At 32.1% G+C, this 19843-nt stretch overlaps 1 protein-coding gene across 1 annotated transcript in view; it reads right to left on the bottom strand.

Annotated features, from left to right (window-relative positions):
* LOC129218399 (E3 ubiquitin-protein ligase HUWE1-like) overlaps window positions 1–19843 on the bottom strand; it is a 736974-nt gene that overhangs the window by 228957 nt on the left and 488174 nt on the right. Inside the window, exons 55-57 of the mRNA XM_054852650.1 lie at window positions 17763–17881; window positions 14751–14859; window positions 4597–4692 (exon numbers count right to left, since the gene is read on the bottom strand). Coding sequence (XP_054708625.1) covers window positions 4597–4692; window positions 14751–14859; window positions 17763–17881 — 324 coding nt within the window. The remainder of the gene's footprint in view (window positions 1–4596; window positions 4693–14750; window positions 14860–17762; window positions 17882–19843) is intronic.

Below are 19843 nucleotides of genomic sequence, written 5' to 3'. Positions count from 1 at the left end.
TTAAGTATTCGGCAGAACTGAATATTCGGTTTGTCTGCTGGAATATGCGGTACACCAAATAGCAACCGAATATTCAATGCATCTCTTAAGTTTCGGATATTTCTGCTTCCTTACTAAACATTTAATCCTATTTATATACAGTGAAGGCCGCTTATGGAGGTTTGCTACAATCAGATCACAACCAAATCACAAACATGTGCTTTGTGTCATCAGACTTTCTAAACTGATCTACATGTCTTAAAATGAATGTGAAATGCAACTTACACATACCTTGCAGTTTCATTTATTTTTAAAGCAAATAAAAAAATTAAATGCTTTACGTTCTTGTAAACATTCTTGAATACTTTTAAAAACTCAATATCAAGGATCAATATCATTTTTGTCATTTAATGGGGTGCCCGTACATTAGATGCAATCGGTTGGGAAGGATTCCCAAGTTTTGTTTCTTTCTGGGATAATTTGGTAGTACTGAAATGATGCTTTTATTACATCTTGATTGATAACATTCTTAATTAAAAAAATCAGTCTCCTCCGAGACCAGATAACATTTATCCAAAAATTTTAGTAGAATATGCAGAGGAATTAGTAGATGTTATTTTAAATATTTTTAATGCTTCTTATAACTCAGGGACAGTGCCAGAGGACTGGAAACTGGCTAATATAACACTGCTCTTCAAGAAACGGTCTAAAGGAAATGCTAGGAATTATAGACCTGCAAGTATGTTCAGTGGTTTGTAAGATTTTTGAAACTTTGATAAAAATTAATATTATGAATTTCTTAGAGACTAGTATTCTGTTGACTAGTTTGCTGTATAAGTCAGGAAAGGTAAATCATGTACTACTAATTTATTGCATTTCTATGATAAGGTTACCTTGGTTTTAGATCAAAAAAAGTGGGTTGATATTGTTTATATTGATTTTCAAAAAGCTTTTGATAAGGTACCGCATGATGCTCTTCTCAGCAAATTAGCTGATATAGGAATAGGAGAAAAAACTTTACTTTGGCTTAGAAATTGGCTGACTGGAAGGAAACAGAGTAGTTGTGAGGGGAAATCATTCTAAATGAAGTGATGTTTTAAGTGGGGTTCCTCAGGGTTCAGTTTTAGGGCCTCTCTTGTTTATAATTTTTATGAATGACATCAATGAGAATATTTCTGGAAGCATGCTGATGATGTAAAATTTATGGGGATTGTAGAAAATGAAGAACAGGTAAAATACATGAAATACTTGATACCCGACTGCTAGACGGGTTTCACAGCGTCTGCCCAACCTGAGAATGAGGGCGTCAATGAGTTGTTGAGACATTGCTGCCCATTCGTCTTGCAGCGCCAATCGAAGCTCCCGAATCTTTACTGGTGGTAAGGTACGAGCTGCAAAGCGTCTGCCTAGAAAATCTTATACATGCTAGATGGGATTGAGATCCAGAGATTGTGCCAGCCAATCCATACGTTCAATATCCTCACTCTCTAAGAGCTTTTCGGCAGCTACTGTGCGATGACATGGTGCATTGTCGTCCACAAAAAGGAACTGCGGACCCATAAAAAAGACGCACACATGGAAGAAGAATCTCGTTACAATAACGGGTCTTTCTGTCCGCTCTGCCTCTTCGTTCAGCTGATATGCTAATTTTTCGACTTCGTCCTTAATTTTTGCACACCAGTGTATTTCAGACAAATCTAAGGTTCTTCTGCCTTTATATAGGAGTTTAGTAAGACCCCATTAGGAGTATTCTGTGCAGTTTTGGTCGCCTTATATGAGGAAATAAAAAGATATTCGGGTATTGGAAAGGGTTCAAAGAAGAGTAACTAGACTCTTAAGGAGACTTTCATATTTAGATAATGATACCAGACTAAATAGGCTTAATATGTATAGCCCGGAGCAAAGGAGGATCAGAGGGGATTCAGTTGTTTAAATTTATAAAAATGAATGATGTTAATGGATTAAATTTTTGCACTGAAAGCAGGACGAGGAGTCATTGTTTTAAGCTATTCAAATCTCAGGCTAAACTGGAAATATACTACTTTAGTAAGGTTGTGGGCACTTGGAACAGCTTACCGGAAGAGATGGTAATGAGCAAGGGAGTGGATAGCTTTAAGAGGGCCATTGATCTTCATTGGGGACTAATAAATTGACTAGGATCAGCCTAGCTGGGCCAAGTGCCTGTTGCTGACCGTCACATTTGTATTTGTAATCAAGGGATAAAACTGTTTGGAGGGAAAAAAATACTGACTTTACTGACCAAAATTTATAAAATACTGACCAAATACTGACTAAAATTTAAAAACTTCCCAAACTTTGCCGTAACAAAAAAAGAGTATCATACTTAGAGAAATAGATGCTAGTTTTATTTGTTATGTGCAGCAACATAATGTAAAGGTTATTTGTTACAAATTTTGACTGAAAGTTGCGAGTTTGATTCATTCACTGAATAATGAATAAAATGTTTTTGAAACTAGAAAAATAAATTAAAAGATCTTGTAACTGGTCAAAATATTATGAAATGTTTAAGAGCCGTGTTTCATTCACATTTCTTTTTTTTTTTTTTTTTTTTTGAGAACTTACTGGAAAACACAACTTTAAGAAAAAATCTGATATTAGGAAATACAAAGTGAAAAAAATCAATAAATTATACATTTAATCCTGTTAACTTTTAGTTAAAAAAATGTTTTAGTAAAACCCATAACACATTTAGAAGATTGTTTTATTTACTAGTCAGCAAATATTTTTTTATGTTCAGAAACTAAGGTCGCTTATACAGTAAGAACTTAAGACGAAAGTTAAAGGCAGCAAATCAAGATAACAATTTAAACATACATTTTTTCTCATCTCGAAATTTCATACAATTGTTTATCTCATTGCTCTGATATTATTTTCATCTTACTTTATACTTTGGACAAAAATAGGAAAGTTTTTCGAAGAGATTTTTTCAATGATGATAAAATGCAGAGTATAATAAGAAGGTAAAGCATAATTAATTGCCGTATAAATTTAAAAATAAAACATTAAGGTAATTAACTCTTATGCAGTGAAAACAGAATAGCGTCTGGTAAATATACAAATAAATTGGAAAATACCAGTTTATTTTCACAGACGTTAATATATAATGTGTTCTTGTGAGCATTTATCATTCGGAATACATTTAAAAATAATGTGGGGGGTGAGCAATGGACTGTAGTGTATAAAAAAGCACTATTTTTTCTGCGATACTTGAGCTTTACTTTTGTTAAATATGCAAAGCAATTTATTTTATTATTTTCAAAGATCATTCTTGCATTTATGTACTTGATTAAAGAGAAAGTATCAGGGGGTAAAACTGCTTGTATACACTGCTATAATAAATTTTGTTCACTAAAATTCTTGCAAACACTAACTAAATACTAACAAACATTTTAAAATACTGACTGACTTTAGAATAATAATCAGCAATGTTATGCATTGTTAAATGGATGCTTGTTTTATTTGTAATGTAAGGCAATGACTAATTTGTAATGTAAACCTAAAATAAAATTTTGACTAAAACTTGCAAGTTTAGTTTACATAATTTCTATATGATGATGAAAATTAAAAAAAAAACAAAAAAACTTTAAACATATGCCTACTCTAAATATTTGCAACAAAAGATTACTTTTAAGCATAGTTAATTTCTAAAATAAAGGATTTAAATCGGCCATTAATGTCAAAACATTTTAAATTTTTCAAAAACACTCTTAAAATAGCCACATTTGAGAAATATTTTCATATATCAAGCTATTTCTAAATAAGTTTGTTTGAAACAAATCTCCCTTTTATTTCAAGAGTTATATATTTCTTATAATTTTTCATAGGTACTTATGTTTTAGTTTTGAACCAAACCCAGTGGCATGACAGCCCACGGGGGGCCAATGCTTACTGTGCCTATCTTAGTCTTCCTGACCAAGGGTTCTTGGGTGTTAGGCAGATGTTCCGGTTAGGTGGTCAACCTGACGCAGAGCTAAAACAATTAGGCTAAATCCTTGATGCCCAGGATTTAGTTCCCAAGCGCGATTGGAACTTATTTTATCGACCAGCTGAGGAGATGAACTGCTGAATCAACCAGAACCATTTGAAAATGGTTTTTAAAGACACATTTCCCCATCTCAATACCTTATTTTCAAAAACTTTATTTTGCAGTATTCATTAACATAGTTATTTCTTTGACAATTATTTACAACGTTTAGACTAAGCATATATTTGTTCTTCCTTAAAAATTTTTGTGGAAAGTAGACTAAAAAGAAGCTAACAGCAAATTATTCCTATGAAATAATGCAAACTTTACCAGGTTGGCAAAATTAGGTTGCAGAATTGGCAATGTCTCTTTTTTTTTTTTTTTGGCATTTTATAAAGTTTATACAGAAAACAGGAAAAATACCACTGCCGATATTTTTCTTAAAATGAATTCTTCAGCAAATTTGCAAAAAAATACTGACTTAACTGATATAATATATCATTTAAATATAAACTGATTTTTTTAACCAAATCATTTTACTCATTAGAAATATAAAGAGAATTTTCACTTTTAGTAACAGTTGATAAATAGATGGATAAGAGTTTTCTCAAAACATTAAAATAGCACCTTACCAGGATTTTCGTTTCCATTAGTAGCCTCATCGGTGACAACCGGAATTTGAAATGTTCTAACAGCATCTGTACCTCCAAAAATTACTGGAGAGCCACCTAAAATATATGTATAAATCAAGTATGAGATTGGTGAAAACTTCAAAATAGAAGAAATTCATATAAAACAGATAATATATACAAATACAAAAGTGACGACCAGCAACAGGCTCTGGGCCAGCTAGACTGGTCCTAGTCAATTTACAATCCCCAGTGAAGATCAATGGCCCTCTTAAAACTATCTACTCCCTTGCTCATTACCACCTCTTCCGGTAAGCTGTTCCAAGGTTCCACTACCCTGCTAAAATAATAATTTTTCCTAACATCCATGTTAGCCTGAGATTCAAATAGCTTAAAACAATGACCCTTTGTCCTGTTTTCAGTGCTAAACTTTAGCCCCGTAACATCTTTCATTTTAATAAATTTAAACAACTGAATCATGTCCCCTCGGTCTCTTCTTTGCTCAAGACTGTACATTTTTAGCCACTGTACATTTTTGCTTAAGACTGTATATTATATGGAAATCTAAAAAAAAGAGAGTGCATGGATGAGTAGGTTTTGATAGATTGTTTAATCATCATAAAGTAACATGATGTATAGTTCATAGCAAGGTCCAATCTTTGTTGGACTTAGTTCACCAAATATATTAATTAAATACCTAAATAGCAGTTTTGTACAATTTTAAAAAACACTTAAATGCACATTTCAAATATTAATTGAAATAGCAAAATTTCTGCCTTTATTAGAGTTTGTTTGGAACTTTCAAGTTGTATGACACTAGATAACCATTTTTACTTTATTGCACGCATACTATTTGAAATATCTTATACAGTAGGTGCCGATTAATGTGATCACCGTTAATGTTATCATTCGCTTAATATTATCGGAATCACGAAGTCCCAGAACACTTGTATGTTAACACACGTTAAAAAAGTCGGATATTGTAATCAGCCTCTTCGTTTATTGTTATCACTTTTTCATAAACTTTCAATTTTTTCCCCTTTTTGTTCCTGAAGTAACAAAAATACATAGACAAGCCCTGACCAGACTAACTTTCTGTGTAGCATTTAGTGATTTTCAATAGCAGTTCAAAATTTTTCTAGGAATGACGCTACAAAAAGTTTGCCCCCATTGACAACAGACTCCCCCTAAGAAAACTTTCTTTTGCAACTAAAAAAATTTAGTTGCTGGAGATGTTCCAAGCATTGATGTAGAACCTCCATTGTTGCCATTACTTTGTAAACTGTTAAAAGATTTGTGTCGAGATTGAAAACAAAGCGAAGTTAAATTAAAATTTAAACAACAAGCAAAACCATGCTGGAAAAGATAGAAAAGTTGAATGTGCTTTGAAACTGGTTTACGAATGTCAGGGAAAACGGCCATGTTTTACTTCACCTATTACTATGGGATTAAATATTGCATAATTTAGCTTTAACTTTTTATAATAAGATATTTCCATTCTGTTAATTTAATAATTTATAATTTCAAACTACATTCAGTTGAGTTATTGTGATTTTAGTTTGAGGTTGCCAAAATAAATGCACCTTGATTGGAAAAAAAAGTCATTTTGTGTCTCCTGGATTCTTTTTGGTTATTGTTATCAGTCGGTTATTGTTATCAAATTATATTTGTCCCAAAGTGACCACATTAAACGGCGCCTACTGTAATATGTTATTATCGTCACTAATTGTTCTGCTTACAATACCTACAATTGTCACATAAATGCAAATAGTGCGTGTGATAGAGCGGAAAATGCTCTTTTTGTGTGCAATACTGTTTTTGGAATAAATAATACCATCTTACACTAAACAATGCAGATTTTTCATGCCTAATGGATCAAGCACAGCCCAAAGCGTGAGTCTTGAAAAGAAAATTCTGAAAATATTTAAATATGCAAATACGAATTTTACTACCTAACAGCAATATATTAAGTTATTGAAATTTAGGTATTGCAAAGACATGCTACTCATTCATGGCAAATCAAAAAAAGGAATAACTCAAAATCGCTTGATGTTTTTGAAAGGAGTAAGTGAATTGCTAAATACTCCAAAAGCAAAATTTTCAAATCCTCCAAAATATGCAAAAGGCACATTTCAATACATAGATGCTGTAAATAAAGAGAGAACAAGAGAAAAAATCTTAAGAAATCTCCTTAAAATCTTTTTTTTTTTTTGGTCATAAGGCAAAATCTCATGATGGAAAATAGAGGAAAAAGAGAAAGTAAAAATCAGAGATTAAACAAGAAGAGTACAAAAAATTATATTTTTTATGGAGAGATTCTATATGTTAAAAAAAATTTCAAAAATAAAAAAAATCTCCACAACCTAGTTAACATTACAATCTGGGGTTCATGTTTAATGCAACTTTTTCTTTCAATTCTTGTTACTTTCAAAGTTACATCAGTTTAAACTATCCACTCCTATACAGCAACTACCTTAAAAGCCTTGGAGTCCAAACACAACATAATTTTTTTTTAAATCCTAGTTATATTCAAAATTATATGAATAGGAAAAAATTAAATTTTGACATTAATCTTTAAACAATTGTGGCAAAAGATTAAACGCAATCAGATCCTATCAGGTGATATTTGCCCAGCCTAGGAATTCATATATCTAGTGGGTACTGTCATTCATTGCCTTACGTCTAAAGCAAATATTTCAAATTCTGCTAAATGATTCAATAGTTATCAGCTCTGCTGTATTAAAATCAAATACTAAATTACACAAATCTTGTAATATTTTCATTTGCATACTTGCCAACTTTTAAAAAAATGGGTGTCAGTAAAACTTTTACCTGAACAGCATACCCCCCAGGGGTGCAAGCGGACTCAAGTAAAATTTTTTGAAGACTGCGTGAAATTTTCGGAAACTATGAGAAAGCTCTTAACACTACATATTGTTGCCTCAGAGCAACAGTAAGATATCTTCAAAAAACAAAAATGAATTTATAGTCTTGTTAATATTACCAATTGTTCCTTTATTTAGTGGAGTGTTCAAAAAATTTTTATATATTCAAATCTTTTGAGTGCAAATCATAACTTTGTGTTGCAGAAGTTCCAAAATTCATCTTAGTTAAGGGCAACGTTAGGTTAAATCAGATATCCTTCTGTTTCACTAAAATATGAACACCAAAATATTAAATTTGCTAATGCTGCTCTAAAATATTACAGCACACTAACTTTATTTTCTTTTTTTCATGATTCAATCGTTTTTTTTTTTTTGCAGCAGGCAGGTGATAATTTTATTTCCAACCATAAAACGCCCTTAAAAGCTGTCCAAAGTTTTTCAGTATTGTTCCTCTGTTAAGCATGATAGTAGTTAATGCCGATATGCAGCAGAAAAAATCTATTTGCTCGAAATACTGTTACAATTTAAAGCAAAGAATATTAAAGTTTATTTTCTATCTACAACTTCTGTTGCGTTCTAAAAATAGGAGTGAAAAAAATGCGCAGGTGGTAACACTATTATCGAAAAGTGAATATTTAGTTATAGCATTATTATAGTTTTATACTGCCATGGGAAGGTAAAGAGCAGTATCTGCAAAATTCTTTTTTTTTTTTTCATATTTGTCATCTATTGTACTTTAGCTTTATTTTACAAGCTTGCTGATTTGGTTTCCACTAAAATAAAGAATGGGAAAAAAAAACGTTGAATTCTAACATTTCCCTATTTTTAGTATGGAGTTCAAAACAAGTTTGTTCAAATATCTTAAAACCTCAATTTTGCAGATGCTCTGCTTTACCTTGCCACAGCTGCATAAAAATCTATACATTTTCTATAAGAAAGTTTTTTGGAAAAGGTTACAATAGAATTAATTCTATTCACAATTTTATTAGGGCTCGACCGATGGCATTTTTTGGCCGATGGGCCGATGCCGATTGTTGGCCGATGGCCGATTGTTTTCCTCCAAATGGCCGATTGCCGATGGCCGATGCTGTTGGCCGATGGCAAAAAAAAAAAAAAATCTAACAGAAATAAATTGATAAAATTGTCAGGGATTTAAAGGATCACTGATTCATTTCACTTTACTTCCTTTCTACGGATAAGGAATTGTAATACTCTCCCCCCCCCCCCCAAAAAAAATCAGATTTCGACCTTAATTTGTATTTCATGATCATCCAATTTAAACTTCACAAGTTTTTTCTGCGCATATGTACATGCATATGTACCTAAGAACATATAGATGACCGAAATATCCATTTTGAAAGCCTCCTTAGTTAAAATTATCGCAAATTCTCTTGTGATGTTTTCATGCGCGTAAACTTACGTCACTCAAAAACGTTATGAAATAGTAAGTTGAAAACTCATACGTAGGTAGTATGATCTAAAAGTTCGAGGACAAGTTGTATAAAAATTTACCGTGAATCTATCTACAAAATAGTCACCTTTAACAACTATGCACTTCTGCCACCGTTCGTATAGCTTTTAGAAGGACTCCTGGAAGACATTTATCGCAACCACCTGTAAGGGCTCTTTCGCTGCTGCTTTGACTTCATCGTGGAGAAGAAGGCGACTTTCATGTTGAGGATGCAAACCAATAACATCACGTTTCGTCGGACTTAGCTCCGTGTGACTTTTACCTGTTCCCAGCAAAAAAAACATTTGCATGGACGCCGCTTTCTTCCATCAGGAGAAGATAAAGCTGCATCACAGAAGGTAGTGAAAAATGGCTTCCAGGAGTTTTTCCAAAAGTTATATGAACACTGGCAGAAGTACATAGTCCCTCAAGATGACCTTTTGTAGGTGGATGTACTTCGGTAATGTGAACTATTCTGGGTAAGGTTTTATACAGCTTATCCCTCGAAATTTTGGATCGTACTACGTACAATCTGTATAGGGTGTAGTCATGCTTCTCCTTTTTTGACTGCTGTATGATGGAAGACGAAAAACAGCAGCCAAAAAAAAAAAAAAAAAAAGGAGGAAAAACAAAGAGACTGTTTAATAACCAATTGATTTTTTTTTAATTGAACATATAACTAAGATTTCAGTAACATTTTAATAATGCTTGGATTTAGGTAAACTAAGCATAGTTAAAAAGCATTAAATTATGTTGTTTAATCATTCAAAAAAAAAAAAGCTATGAAACCGTCAACAAATTACGCTATTAAAGTGGAAAGATTGCACGTAGACATTTTTTAGTCATCAAGTTAAACAAAAAAGGCAACAGATAAATTACAATATTAAATCATAATAGGAATATTTTTATATTTATTTAAAATTTATGAATAGAAAAGTTGGCATTTTTCATAAAATGTATAACAGTGGAGTAAATTTTGCGGAAAAAAGAAATAGCCACGAAATGAGTGAGATTCTTAAAACGCAGCTACCAATAAACAAACTCAATATTTACCCCAAGTTAATAACTGAATACATATACACACTAAGATAAATAAATACCTTTGTGCTGAATAGTAAAGTCAGACCAAACAACGCAAGTAGAAGCACAAATTTGTAAATTACAGCAGACACGTGTTTCGGCGTTACAGGGAACGCCTTTTTCAATGCAAAAATAATGAGCTTATGGATGAAAAGACATCCGACAAAAGCCACAATACATACTATCACATATACATACTACTTGATTTGATGTTTGCACACGTAATATTGAACAATTTGATTGATTAATCTTTTACGGAGCACTACAAACACGTTCAAATCAAATTTTTCAATTTAACAATAATTTTCTGAAATTTAAAAAATTGCATAGTAGAAAATCCTTGAAACTTTTCTATAACATATTATTAAATATATGATGAAAACGAAAATAACTTATTCATTGATTTTATATAAATACATAAAAATAGTTACAACAGAAAAAAAAATCGATCGCTATTAATGATGCGATAAAGGTGGCGCATTACAAAATATAGGTATAGGAAACAAGTATAAAAAATACGCAAAATGACATTTCGTGACCAAAATAAATAATCGCTAAATATTTAAGAAATGCTTGAAACGACGAGGGCGGATTAGGGGGTCACCCTCTAATTTTGGAGTAACTCACAATGTTAAACTTCGGCCCCAACTTCAGCTTAATTTTTTTAGTACAGAAGCGCTACCACCAACGCCTCGGAAGAGTTTCTCAATCTACTTCAGCACTTCTGAAGAAAAATTCAAAATCTCTTTGTTTTCCGAATTGTGTCACAATTCAAAACGTTTTTAATCAATTTCTAATTAATGCTCTAAACTCTTCCTAAACAATAGATAAAACTTGAAAAAAAAAAAAAAAAAATCTCTAATTTTATGAATGGTGTTAGTTTTAAACAACTCAGAAGTACAACTGTAGTTTAATTTCAGAAATTGAGGGAGTAGGAGGAGGAGCACGCAAGTGTTCTCGGAAATACAAAAAATAGTCGCAAAAAATAGAGTTCAAAATAATAATAAACAATGAGCAGAAAAACCCTTTTAAAACTTGCACCCGAGTTTGTTTTGACGTGCAGTGGCGGATTTAAAATGTAGCAAATGTTGCAATTGCGCGAGGGCTCCATAACCATAGGGGCACCGTAGGAGTTACAACAATGCTTTTGATAAATGTTTTACAACTTCTGTGATAGAGAAATACGGCCCCAAAATGTATTTCGACGGGCCTCAATCTTGTAGCTCCGCCGAAGCGATACAGAAAAGACTGCATTACTGTGATTCATATTACGAACATCGAAAAATTAAAAATTACCGTCGGTTCAACGGGAATCGAACAAAATGAAACAAAACCGGTTTCGCCATCTCATATTTGTTTCCACGGTCTCTAATTCGGTAATATATCACCAAATGATCGTCAGTCAGAGACGCTATATTAGTTTCACATTGAAATAAGTAATTAATAGCCACAAAAAATCAGTTAATAGGCTTTTTAGAACATCCGATCGAAAACAAAAAGGGAAGGTCACAACTGGAACGTGCGCACTTCCCACAGGCGAAAATTTAGCTTTCTACAGCTTACCATTTTTTAGTTATGACTTATGAGAGATACATACGTGCATCCAGCCGCAAGAAACAACGCAATAATTAACGTGTTTGGTACCTGAATGCAGTATTAAAAACTCTTTCAGGGGTGACTAAAATATAAATTCATACTGAAATTTAAGTAAACAATTTTGTTTGAAAACAACAACTCCCTTTACCTTGTATTAAAAAGTAAAACAAAGGTCTTTTTTTTTTTTCAAAAACATCGGCCAATTCCATCGGCTTTTCGATGTTTTTAAGGCCGATGTTTCCTGCATGTTAGCATCGGCCGCCGATGCCGATGGCTAAATTGTTGAACCATCGGCGCCGATGCATCGGTCGAGTCCTAAATTTTATAGAAATGTATTCTTTCAGTGATAGAAAAAAAGTAATATTTTGTTTTATATAGACATTTTCATCAATTTTTTTGTGTGTATGTTTAGTTAATGTTTTATTTAAAATGATACTGTTTAGTAAAACAAAGCGGAACACCTTTTCTGGATATTTTTCATGCATTATCTATCCTATTAAAATATGCTGGCATCTGTCTTTGTGTCTGTTTGTCAGTTTGTAACCTCTTCTTCTAGAGTTATAACTGTAAAAGTGAACAAACAGCTGAAATTGTAATGTAGCAGTCATTAGCTGTAATTCTATTTTTTCGCAGAAGATAGAAAAAATGATTTCATTTTTCTATTTCATTCTTTTTTGTAAATTCTAGATTTATGAATGTTTTAAAACGAATTTCAATTCTTTAAAATTTATATCTGGAAATGCATCTTATAGACGATCCAAAAAAGGGCGCTATTTTGACGGGGGGTTTTTAATGTCAGTTTTCCTTTAATTCTTCATTTTCCCTTATTCTTTTTTCTGTTATTTTTGGTGATTCAATGTTTTTTTTCTGAAGTAGGCAGATGACGATTTGGCTTTAACTTTATTGAGACTTTCACGATGATCGTAGTCCTTGATCCAATTTTCATAAGGACTTTTAGCTCTATTTATGAGGGTTTTACGGAACTGCTGTTCTTATTCTAGTTGGGATTTTGGGGAAATGTTACCTGAATTTGAATGGTGTTTTTTTTTGGGGGGGGGGGGGATAATAATTGTGATTCCGAATAATATCTAGCTTGGGTGTACGTCCAATAAATATGTTTAATAGCATTAGACTTTTTAAAATTTCTAAACACAACCACTAAACCGCTTGCTTTCAATCAACGTTAATGATGAGTTAGATGCAGCAAAACAACAACTCTTCATTTATCTTTGCCAGGGCTGCAGAGTCAGAGTCGGGATCCTTTTGTGGTAAAGGAGTTGAAGGTTTTAAATTCAAAGACTCGGAGTCTGTCATTTTCCCTCAAAGTCCGCAATTCTACCAGTGCTGTCGGAGTTAGAGTCGAAGAAGTGGCGCCAACTCCATAGGGCATGAGGGGGCCCAAGCCCCTTCAAAAATTTGTTTTGGGGGGCAGAGCCCCCTCAATAATTTAAGAACATAATTCGTCACACTATGGTATCTAAAATCACAAAATTATGTTGGTATTTTTTTTTACTTTCCTTGTTTGAAGATTAAACTTGTAAAATACATTCAGTAACGAATTAAAACAAATAACTATTACGGTAGTAAGCAGGTTAATTGAAAACGAGCGGTGTGAATAATGATAGTATTACTGTGCTGAGAGCACTCATAGAATTTGTTCCCAGTGCAAAAAACCTTCATGTAAAGTCTGTAGTCGGCAGGCTTCGCTCTAAAATTCCAGTTTTGATTGCCCAAGAGGTACGCCTGCGCAAATTGATTAATTCTCAATTGGTTTAATACAGGTGAAAAAAAACATTTATAAGCGCTTTTTGGCATTCTCGCCCCAATGTGCGGCGCCGAGACGGCGCTGCTCTCATCTAAGTGTTGCTAATCTGGAAAAAATATATCAGAGTTTGATTTGTACATTGAATGGAAGGCGTGATAGTTTTCTTCAATTATTAAGAGTTAATAAAGAAATCTGTATTAACTTTATTAACTCTATTAAAGCATTAATTTTGAGATTATTTTTATTTAATGAACTCTATGCCTTATTCATAGCAAGCTTAAATTAATTGCTTCACTAATAGTAATCAAAGTGCAACAGCAAACTTTTATGTTTTATTCTTTTAATGATAATTTAGATTTATTTAAATATCATTTCAATCTTTTTAGAGCTATATATTCACTGTTCTGTAATAGCCTAAAACCATAATTATTACTGTAAATTAAATTTGCTTTTTACCAAAACACCATGCGTGTTATTTTTTTTTCCTTCAAAGCCAAAAAATGTGTCGGCTTGAAGAGTTTCTCAAAATGTTAAATTATTGAGAGTCGAGTTCTTGAGGTTCCAATATTGATCATATAAATCTAAAATGCTTTTAAAAAAACTTTAAAACTCACTATTTTTTATTTCAAATTTCAAAAACTTCCCTTGGCAAGGCCCCTGTTATGCCACCTGCCCCATATTTGTTATAAATTGGTGCCACTGGGAGTGCCTTTCCATGCAAGTCAAGTGCACTACTTTATATAGTGCCGTAGCCTAGCTACGGCACTGCATGGCTACCCATAAAATATAACTGTAAAATTGTCCCTGACTTAAGACAAGTGACATGATCTAATTGAAGCAGAAAATTTGTGTACCAATTTTTAGATTGTTTTACTTTGAAAACGCCATGTCACATATTGTTTGTATAAACTATACACAGAAGAAAATACGTAAGTTGGCATTTTCAAGGCACAAAAATTCCCGGAGTCAGTTCTTTTCTCTCCGACTGCACAGCCCTGATCTTAGCAGTGTCTTAACTGAAAATGATTTTTTTTAGGTAAAACACTAGGATATGTTGCTATTCGCTTTTATATCCTAGTTGTCTTCAAGAACATTAAGAGCAACAGCAGGACAAGTGAATTTAATTATTTTCCTACAAGATTATTTGAATATTTCAGTACACCCCTTAAAGTGTACTCAAAAGCTAGGGGAGTTCCCAAATTTTTTTTCAAAATCAATGAATTACAACCTCAGATATTCAGCACTGAAGAAAACAAACTTTCAAATCAATTTTACTAGAAACTCTCTTTTTGCACATGTTTTACTCTTGCTCTGAGGCGACGATATTACAAATGAAAAACCACAGGCTTGCATTACTTAAAGCTATTGAAAACTTTTATACCTGAAGTTGGAAAAACTTCCTCAAGGTGGAAAAACAAGCTGTCATCTCTGTCTTGAACTTGGAAGAAATCTAAGCCAGGATATTCATCAGCAACATCAAAACGGGAGGTCTAGAAAAAGTATGTAGGGATCAGCAGTTTTCAGCTTACTAGACAAATGCAATGCATTAAACAAAATAAAGAATGTTTTATTCAGTTTTAGCAAAGAAATACACAGGTTTGATTAATTATTAGCTAAAGGAAGAAAATGAAAATCTTCAGAAAACTGCTGTATATTTACTTGTGCTTGAAACATAAAATTCATAGGATTGTACCACAAAAGCTTTTCTTTTGTAAAGAAAATAACATACATTAGTTCATGCTAACCAACTAAAACTTAAAATTTCTAGTATATAAATTTGTGTCAATTCAAAAGAAAGGCTAATAGAGAAAATGAAAAGTACTTGAACAAAAATTAAGTCCTCTTTCATTAACGAAAAATTTTGGGACTTTTAAAAACCATATTACATACAAACATGACGGAAAAAAATTAGCTTGAAGGGAAAAAATGTTTTTGTCTATTTTATAGGGTATATATACAGAATTGCCAACCTTGGAGTAACAATTTAAGGAGCATCTGTATTGATTTTAAGAGCATTTTGAAATATTGCGCAGCAACTCTGTATTTTCCAAAAAATTCAAGAAAAAAACTAAAACCACTTTTTCTAAATAGTTTTTGAGCTTTGATATTTTTAAGCAAAAAATTTAGCATAAAAATAAAGAGCAGTTTTAAACACTATGTCATGCTTGAAAACGTTTGGTCAGGAAATGCAGAGCAAAATAACTTTTTTGCAGAGCTGCGGTTTTTGCTATTTTTGTGAAGCAACTCCACAAGATGTGGAGCAGTTGACAACCCTTTATGTCTACAAAAATTTTCTTTAAAACTCAAAATTATTTTTCTGTTGAGAGGGTTTATAATGAACTTCACTTGCAATATTTAATTGTATTTAATAGCGATGGTTTTTAACAATTTTCATCTACCTATAGCTTCTGATTTCTGGTAACATGATTGAGATACCTTAAGATTTGTTCTTTAAGTTATTGAAAAAAACTTTATGACATGTACCAAATTATTCTATTTTTCATTCCCTTCATGTTCACATTCTTTCTGCAATGCAAGGCTAGAAAAATCTTTTACATGCTCTGCCGGGTATGTTTGTCAAAAATAATACATACCCGAATAAAATTTTCACATGCCCAGTTTTTTTTTTTTTTTTTGTATAATAATAAAAATATTTGAATTTGTCATATAGCATTTAATCAGACAAAAAAATAATTTAACAGCTTTATATCTGAATCAAGAACTGTTTTAGTACAAAACTTAAAAAAAAAAGGTTAAATAAATAGTACATAAGTAATTAAGATTACTGATACTTAATTTAAAAATTATAATAATTACATGGCCAGTCAGGAGATTCATGCCCAATTGTAATTTTAACTTGCGCTGGGCATGTTGGGCAATATAATTTTCTAGAAATGCTGCAATGTGTATACAGATGAAATTTCTGGTGCATACACACCTAGTCAGTTAAAGCACCTCATTGACAAACTTTTGGTACATCCATTACTAAGTATGCTTGATTTACATAGCTGACAACATTGAAAAATGAAAGCCTTATGCATACAATTAGGGAAAAGTTTAGAAAAATTCTAGTGCAAAAGGAATTTTAAAAACTGATAATTAGCATAATTATAACAGGTAAAAATTCAGGAAGTTCAGAGAACAACTGAGAACGCTATCCACATTTTTTTTTTTTTTTTTAATAAATAAGTTTTAAAAAGTAGGAAATTGAAATTAACGTGTTTCAAACATGATCACACATCTAAAATTTATATTATCAGTGTAACAATAAGTTCTTTTGAAACTGTAGGAGCTTAAAATGCTTTATTCAATAACGATGGCTGTCACTGAATTACTAAAAATGCAGCAGCACAGTATTGAATGTGAAAAATATTGTATGCTAGTGAAAAGTAAATTTATTTAAAAGAAAAACAAACAAAACAAATTTAATAGAATTATTCTGTTGCTCATGCTTATTTGTTGTCTGCCAAGTTTTACTTCTGTTTTCTCATATGTTATCTTTTATAACTGCATTTTAGCAAGAAATAATTTTGTTTTATTGTTCTTAGAACATGAGTACGAAAAATAAAAGAAGATTTAAAAACAAATGTCTGAGGTCTGTAAAATTATAAAACTTTTTCTTTGAATTTATTTGAAACAAAGTACGATTATTTCCCTAAATAATTGTTTTAAATATCTCCTGCCCTAAGGGACAACCCAAGGGGTAATTCCCAATTCACTGGATGAATTCTCAATTTTTCCAAATGATTAAATAAAACCAGGCATGCTACAACTAATGGGAAGTGATTAGACATGATTAAAAACCATGGGACTTCAATAGTCTTCAAATTTGACAAAGGGAATTTTTGAGGAGGTCACAAACTACTTCCTATGATCTATCATTGGGGCACCCCTGCTTCTGCTTAGTTGAGCTACAAAGGGAACTGTAAAAACGGTTTTTGCTTTATGGTGCAAGTTTTAGCAGAGATACATTTATGTCTCATTCTTTGGACATTAATTATGGGCAAAAATAGAGCAGTAAGTACATACTGCCGATTACCTACATAAAGTAGCGATAAAAGTAGTTATTGCTAAAGACCACTGATAAAAAATGCTTTTTTTAGCAACACCTAAATAAACATGTTTGCACCACAAAACTGAAAAAAAAAAAAAAAATAGATTTCAAAAAGGCAAAAAAAAAAAAAAAAAAAAAAGAAAGAAAAGAAAAAAGAAAAAAAAGAAAATCGAAAAATTTGCAGACACTGCCGTTTATCTGCCCACAACAGATTATCTCTTGACAGCATGTTCTTACTTTTGGACCATTTTTTATAGCATATCAAGTACTGCTTTAACACAGAACTTATGATACACAGAACTAGTTTATACGAATTTATCCATAGCAAATATTATTTACATCATCGTCATCATCATCATCATCTCTCTCAGGTCTTTCATCACGCTCTGCATCATCTTCACTATGACTATGGCCTGACTCTGAGTTACTTTCAGAATCACTGCTTTCATTCTGGTCATCTACAACATATAAAACAAACATGTTACGTAATATGACAAAAAGTAAGGATTTTAAATAAATTAACAACAGTACAGGAAATGCTAAAGATTAGTTTGGATGCTTTTCTAAACAGCAAAATTTAGTTTTCAAGAGCAAAAAAAAGAAAAAATGCAGTAGTTAAACAAGATATTTGAAGACAAACAGTGTACCAATGACTTTCTTCGATTCAGTTTAAAATAATGTTTTACGTAATAAAATAAACTAAGAACAATGGTAACATATATATGCATCAAGCACTGTTATACCCCTCCCCATCCACAAGATAATTCTGATTAGCTACTGAGTCCTGAGACGCCAACGACAATCTCCGATTACATTCAGTACATCTCAGCTTAGGCTAATACAGTTTCTTCAGCTTCTATAGGCTTCAGGATATTAAGCTTCAAGATAAGACTAGATTCTAAGTATACAGGGATAGAAGTGACATTTGCCAACAAAAATATATGAAAATATAGGAGTTTTCTGAAAATATATAGGAATTCGATGGAAAATATAGGAATTTTCAGCAAACAAAATAGGAATTTTTCGAAATATAGGAACGTTTCGAAAAAAAAAGATATACAGGAATTTTTATAACAACGCTGGCCAGTATGACATTTCTTTTTTCAAAATGCAATACTACTATTCGATCAAAAACTTGTAATAACACTACCCCACATAAGTGCAATTCATATGCATAAATAAGTCTAAAAACACACACAAAATCAATTTTACAAAAAGAAAAAGAGCGTAAAACTGTAATTTGTACTAAAAAGCATATTAAGGCGTACTTTTTTAAAAATAAAAAAAAAGACAAAATGTTTTGTAGATGAACACAAATCTTTCTTAAAATAATCATATAACTAATCTAATTCTTGACTGTCCATAATTACTCTAAACATAAGTTGCTCACTGAAGATTCTTTATTGTTTTACAAGCTCAAAATTATAATTAAAAAAAAAACCATAAATGAATGGTTTCTCTTGAAAAGAGCAGAACAGTAACAATACTTAGAATGTTCAATGAATTAAATTTCAACAAAAAGACTCTCATTCTACTTTCAAATGTCTTTATTAACAAATCTGTTAATTTGAATACTAATTAAGAGCCTTCACATAATCAAGCTTGGAATTTTAAAACATATTTTCACAAGCAAAACATATGTTACAAGGAAGTTAAATTTTTGCATTGCATTTTGTACAAAACTAATCCAAGGTTCCTACTCTCATTCAAAAAAAAAAAAAAAATTCAAATACTTATTTACTATGTTGTCTTGAGCAGTGGCGTAGTCATTTCGGAGGGAGGCCAATCAGTGACATAGACATTGAGTTTTTTTTTTTTTTGGGGGGGGGCGGGGGCGAAGGAAATTTGACAAATTGATATGGAGATCTTAAAAATAAGCAAAATAGATTTTAGAGATGAAAATTTTATTTAACTGTTATTAATGACAGTTAATAATTTTGAATGAATTTGAATTTAAAACAAGCAAAAAAAAAATGCAAAATAGATTTCCCCAGGAAGCTCACACGGGGACAAAACTCCAAGAAATTTGGAGGGAAATAGACAAAGGGGAGATTGTAAAACAGGAATAAATTGTTTGCAGCGATGTACGAATTCGGAATCCCTCCTAAGCTTATCAATCTTGTCAGAATGACTTTGCGTAGCATAAAATACAGAATTAAGACCATGTCTGAAGTATCAGAGGTTTTCTATACAGAGAGAGACCTTAGACAAGGAGAATCTCAGTCTTGCATTTTGTTCAATTTAGCCCTTGAAAAGGTTATACGAGACTCGGGTATAACACTAGAAGCACAATCTTGCAGAGAACTATACAGATATTGGCATACGCGGACGATATGGATATCGTTGGGCGAAGAAAACAGGATGTGGTTGAGGCACTTGTTGCCCTTGAGAGCGCTGCCAGGGAGTTGGGATTGGCTGTA

Source organism: Uloborus diversus, chromosome 3, assembly GCF_026930045.1.
Source record: "Uloborus diversus isolate 005 chromosome 3, Udiv.v.3.1, whole genome shotgun sequence".
Classification (NCBI taxonomy): Eukaryota; Metazoa; Arthropoda; class Arachnida; order Araneae; family Uloboridae; genus Uloborus; species Uloborus diversus.
The sequence above is the reverse complement of the archived record's forward strand: the minus strand, read 5'-3'. Positions and strand labels throughout refer to the sequence as shown.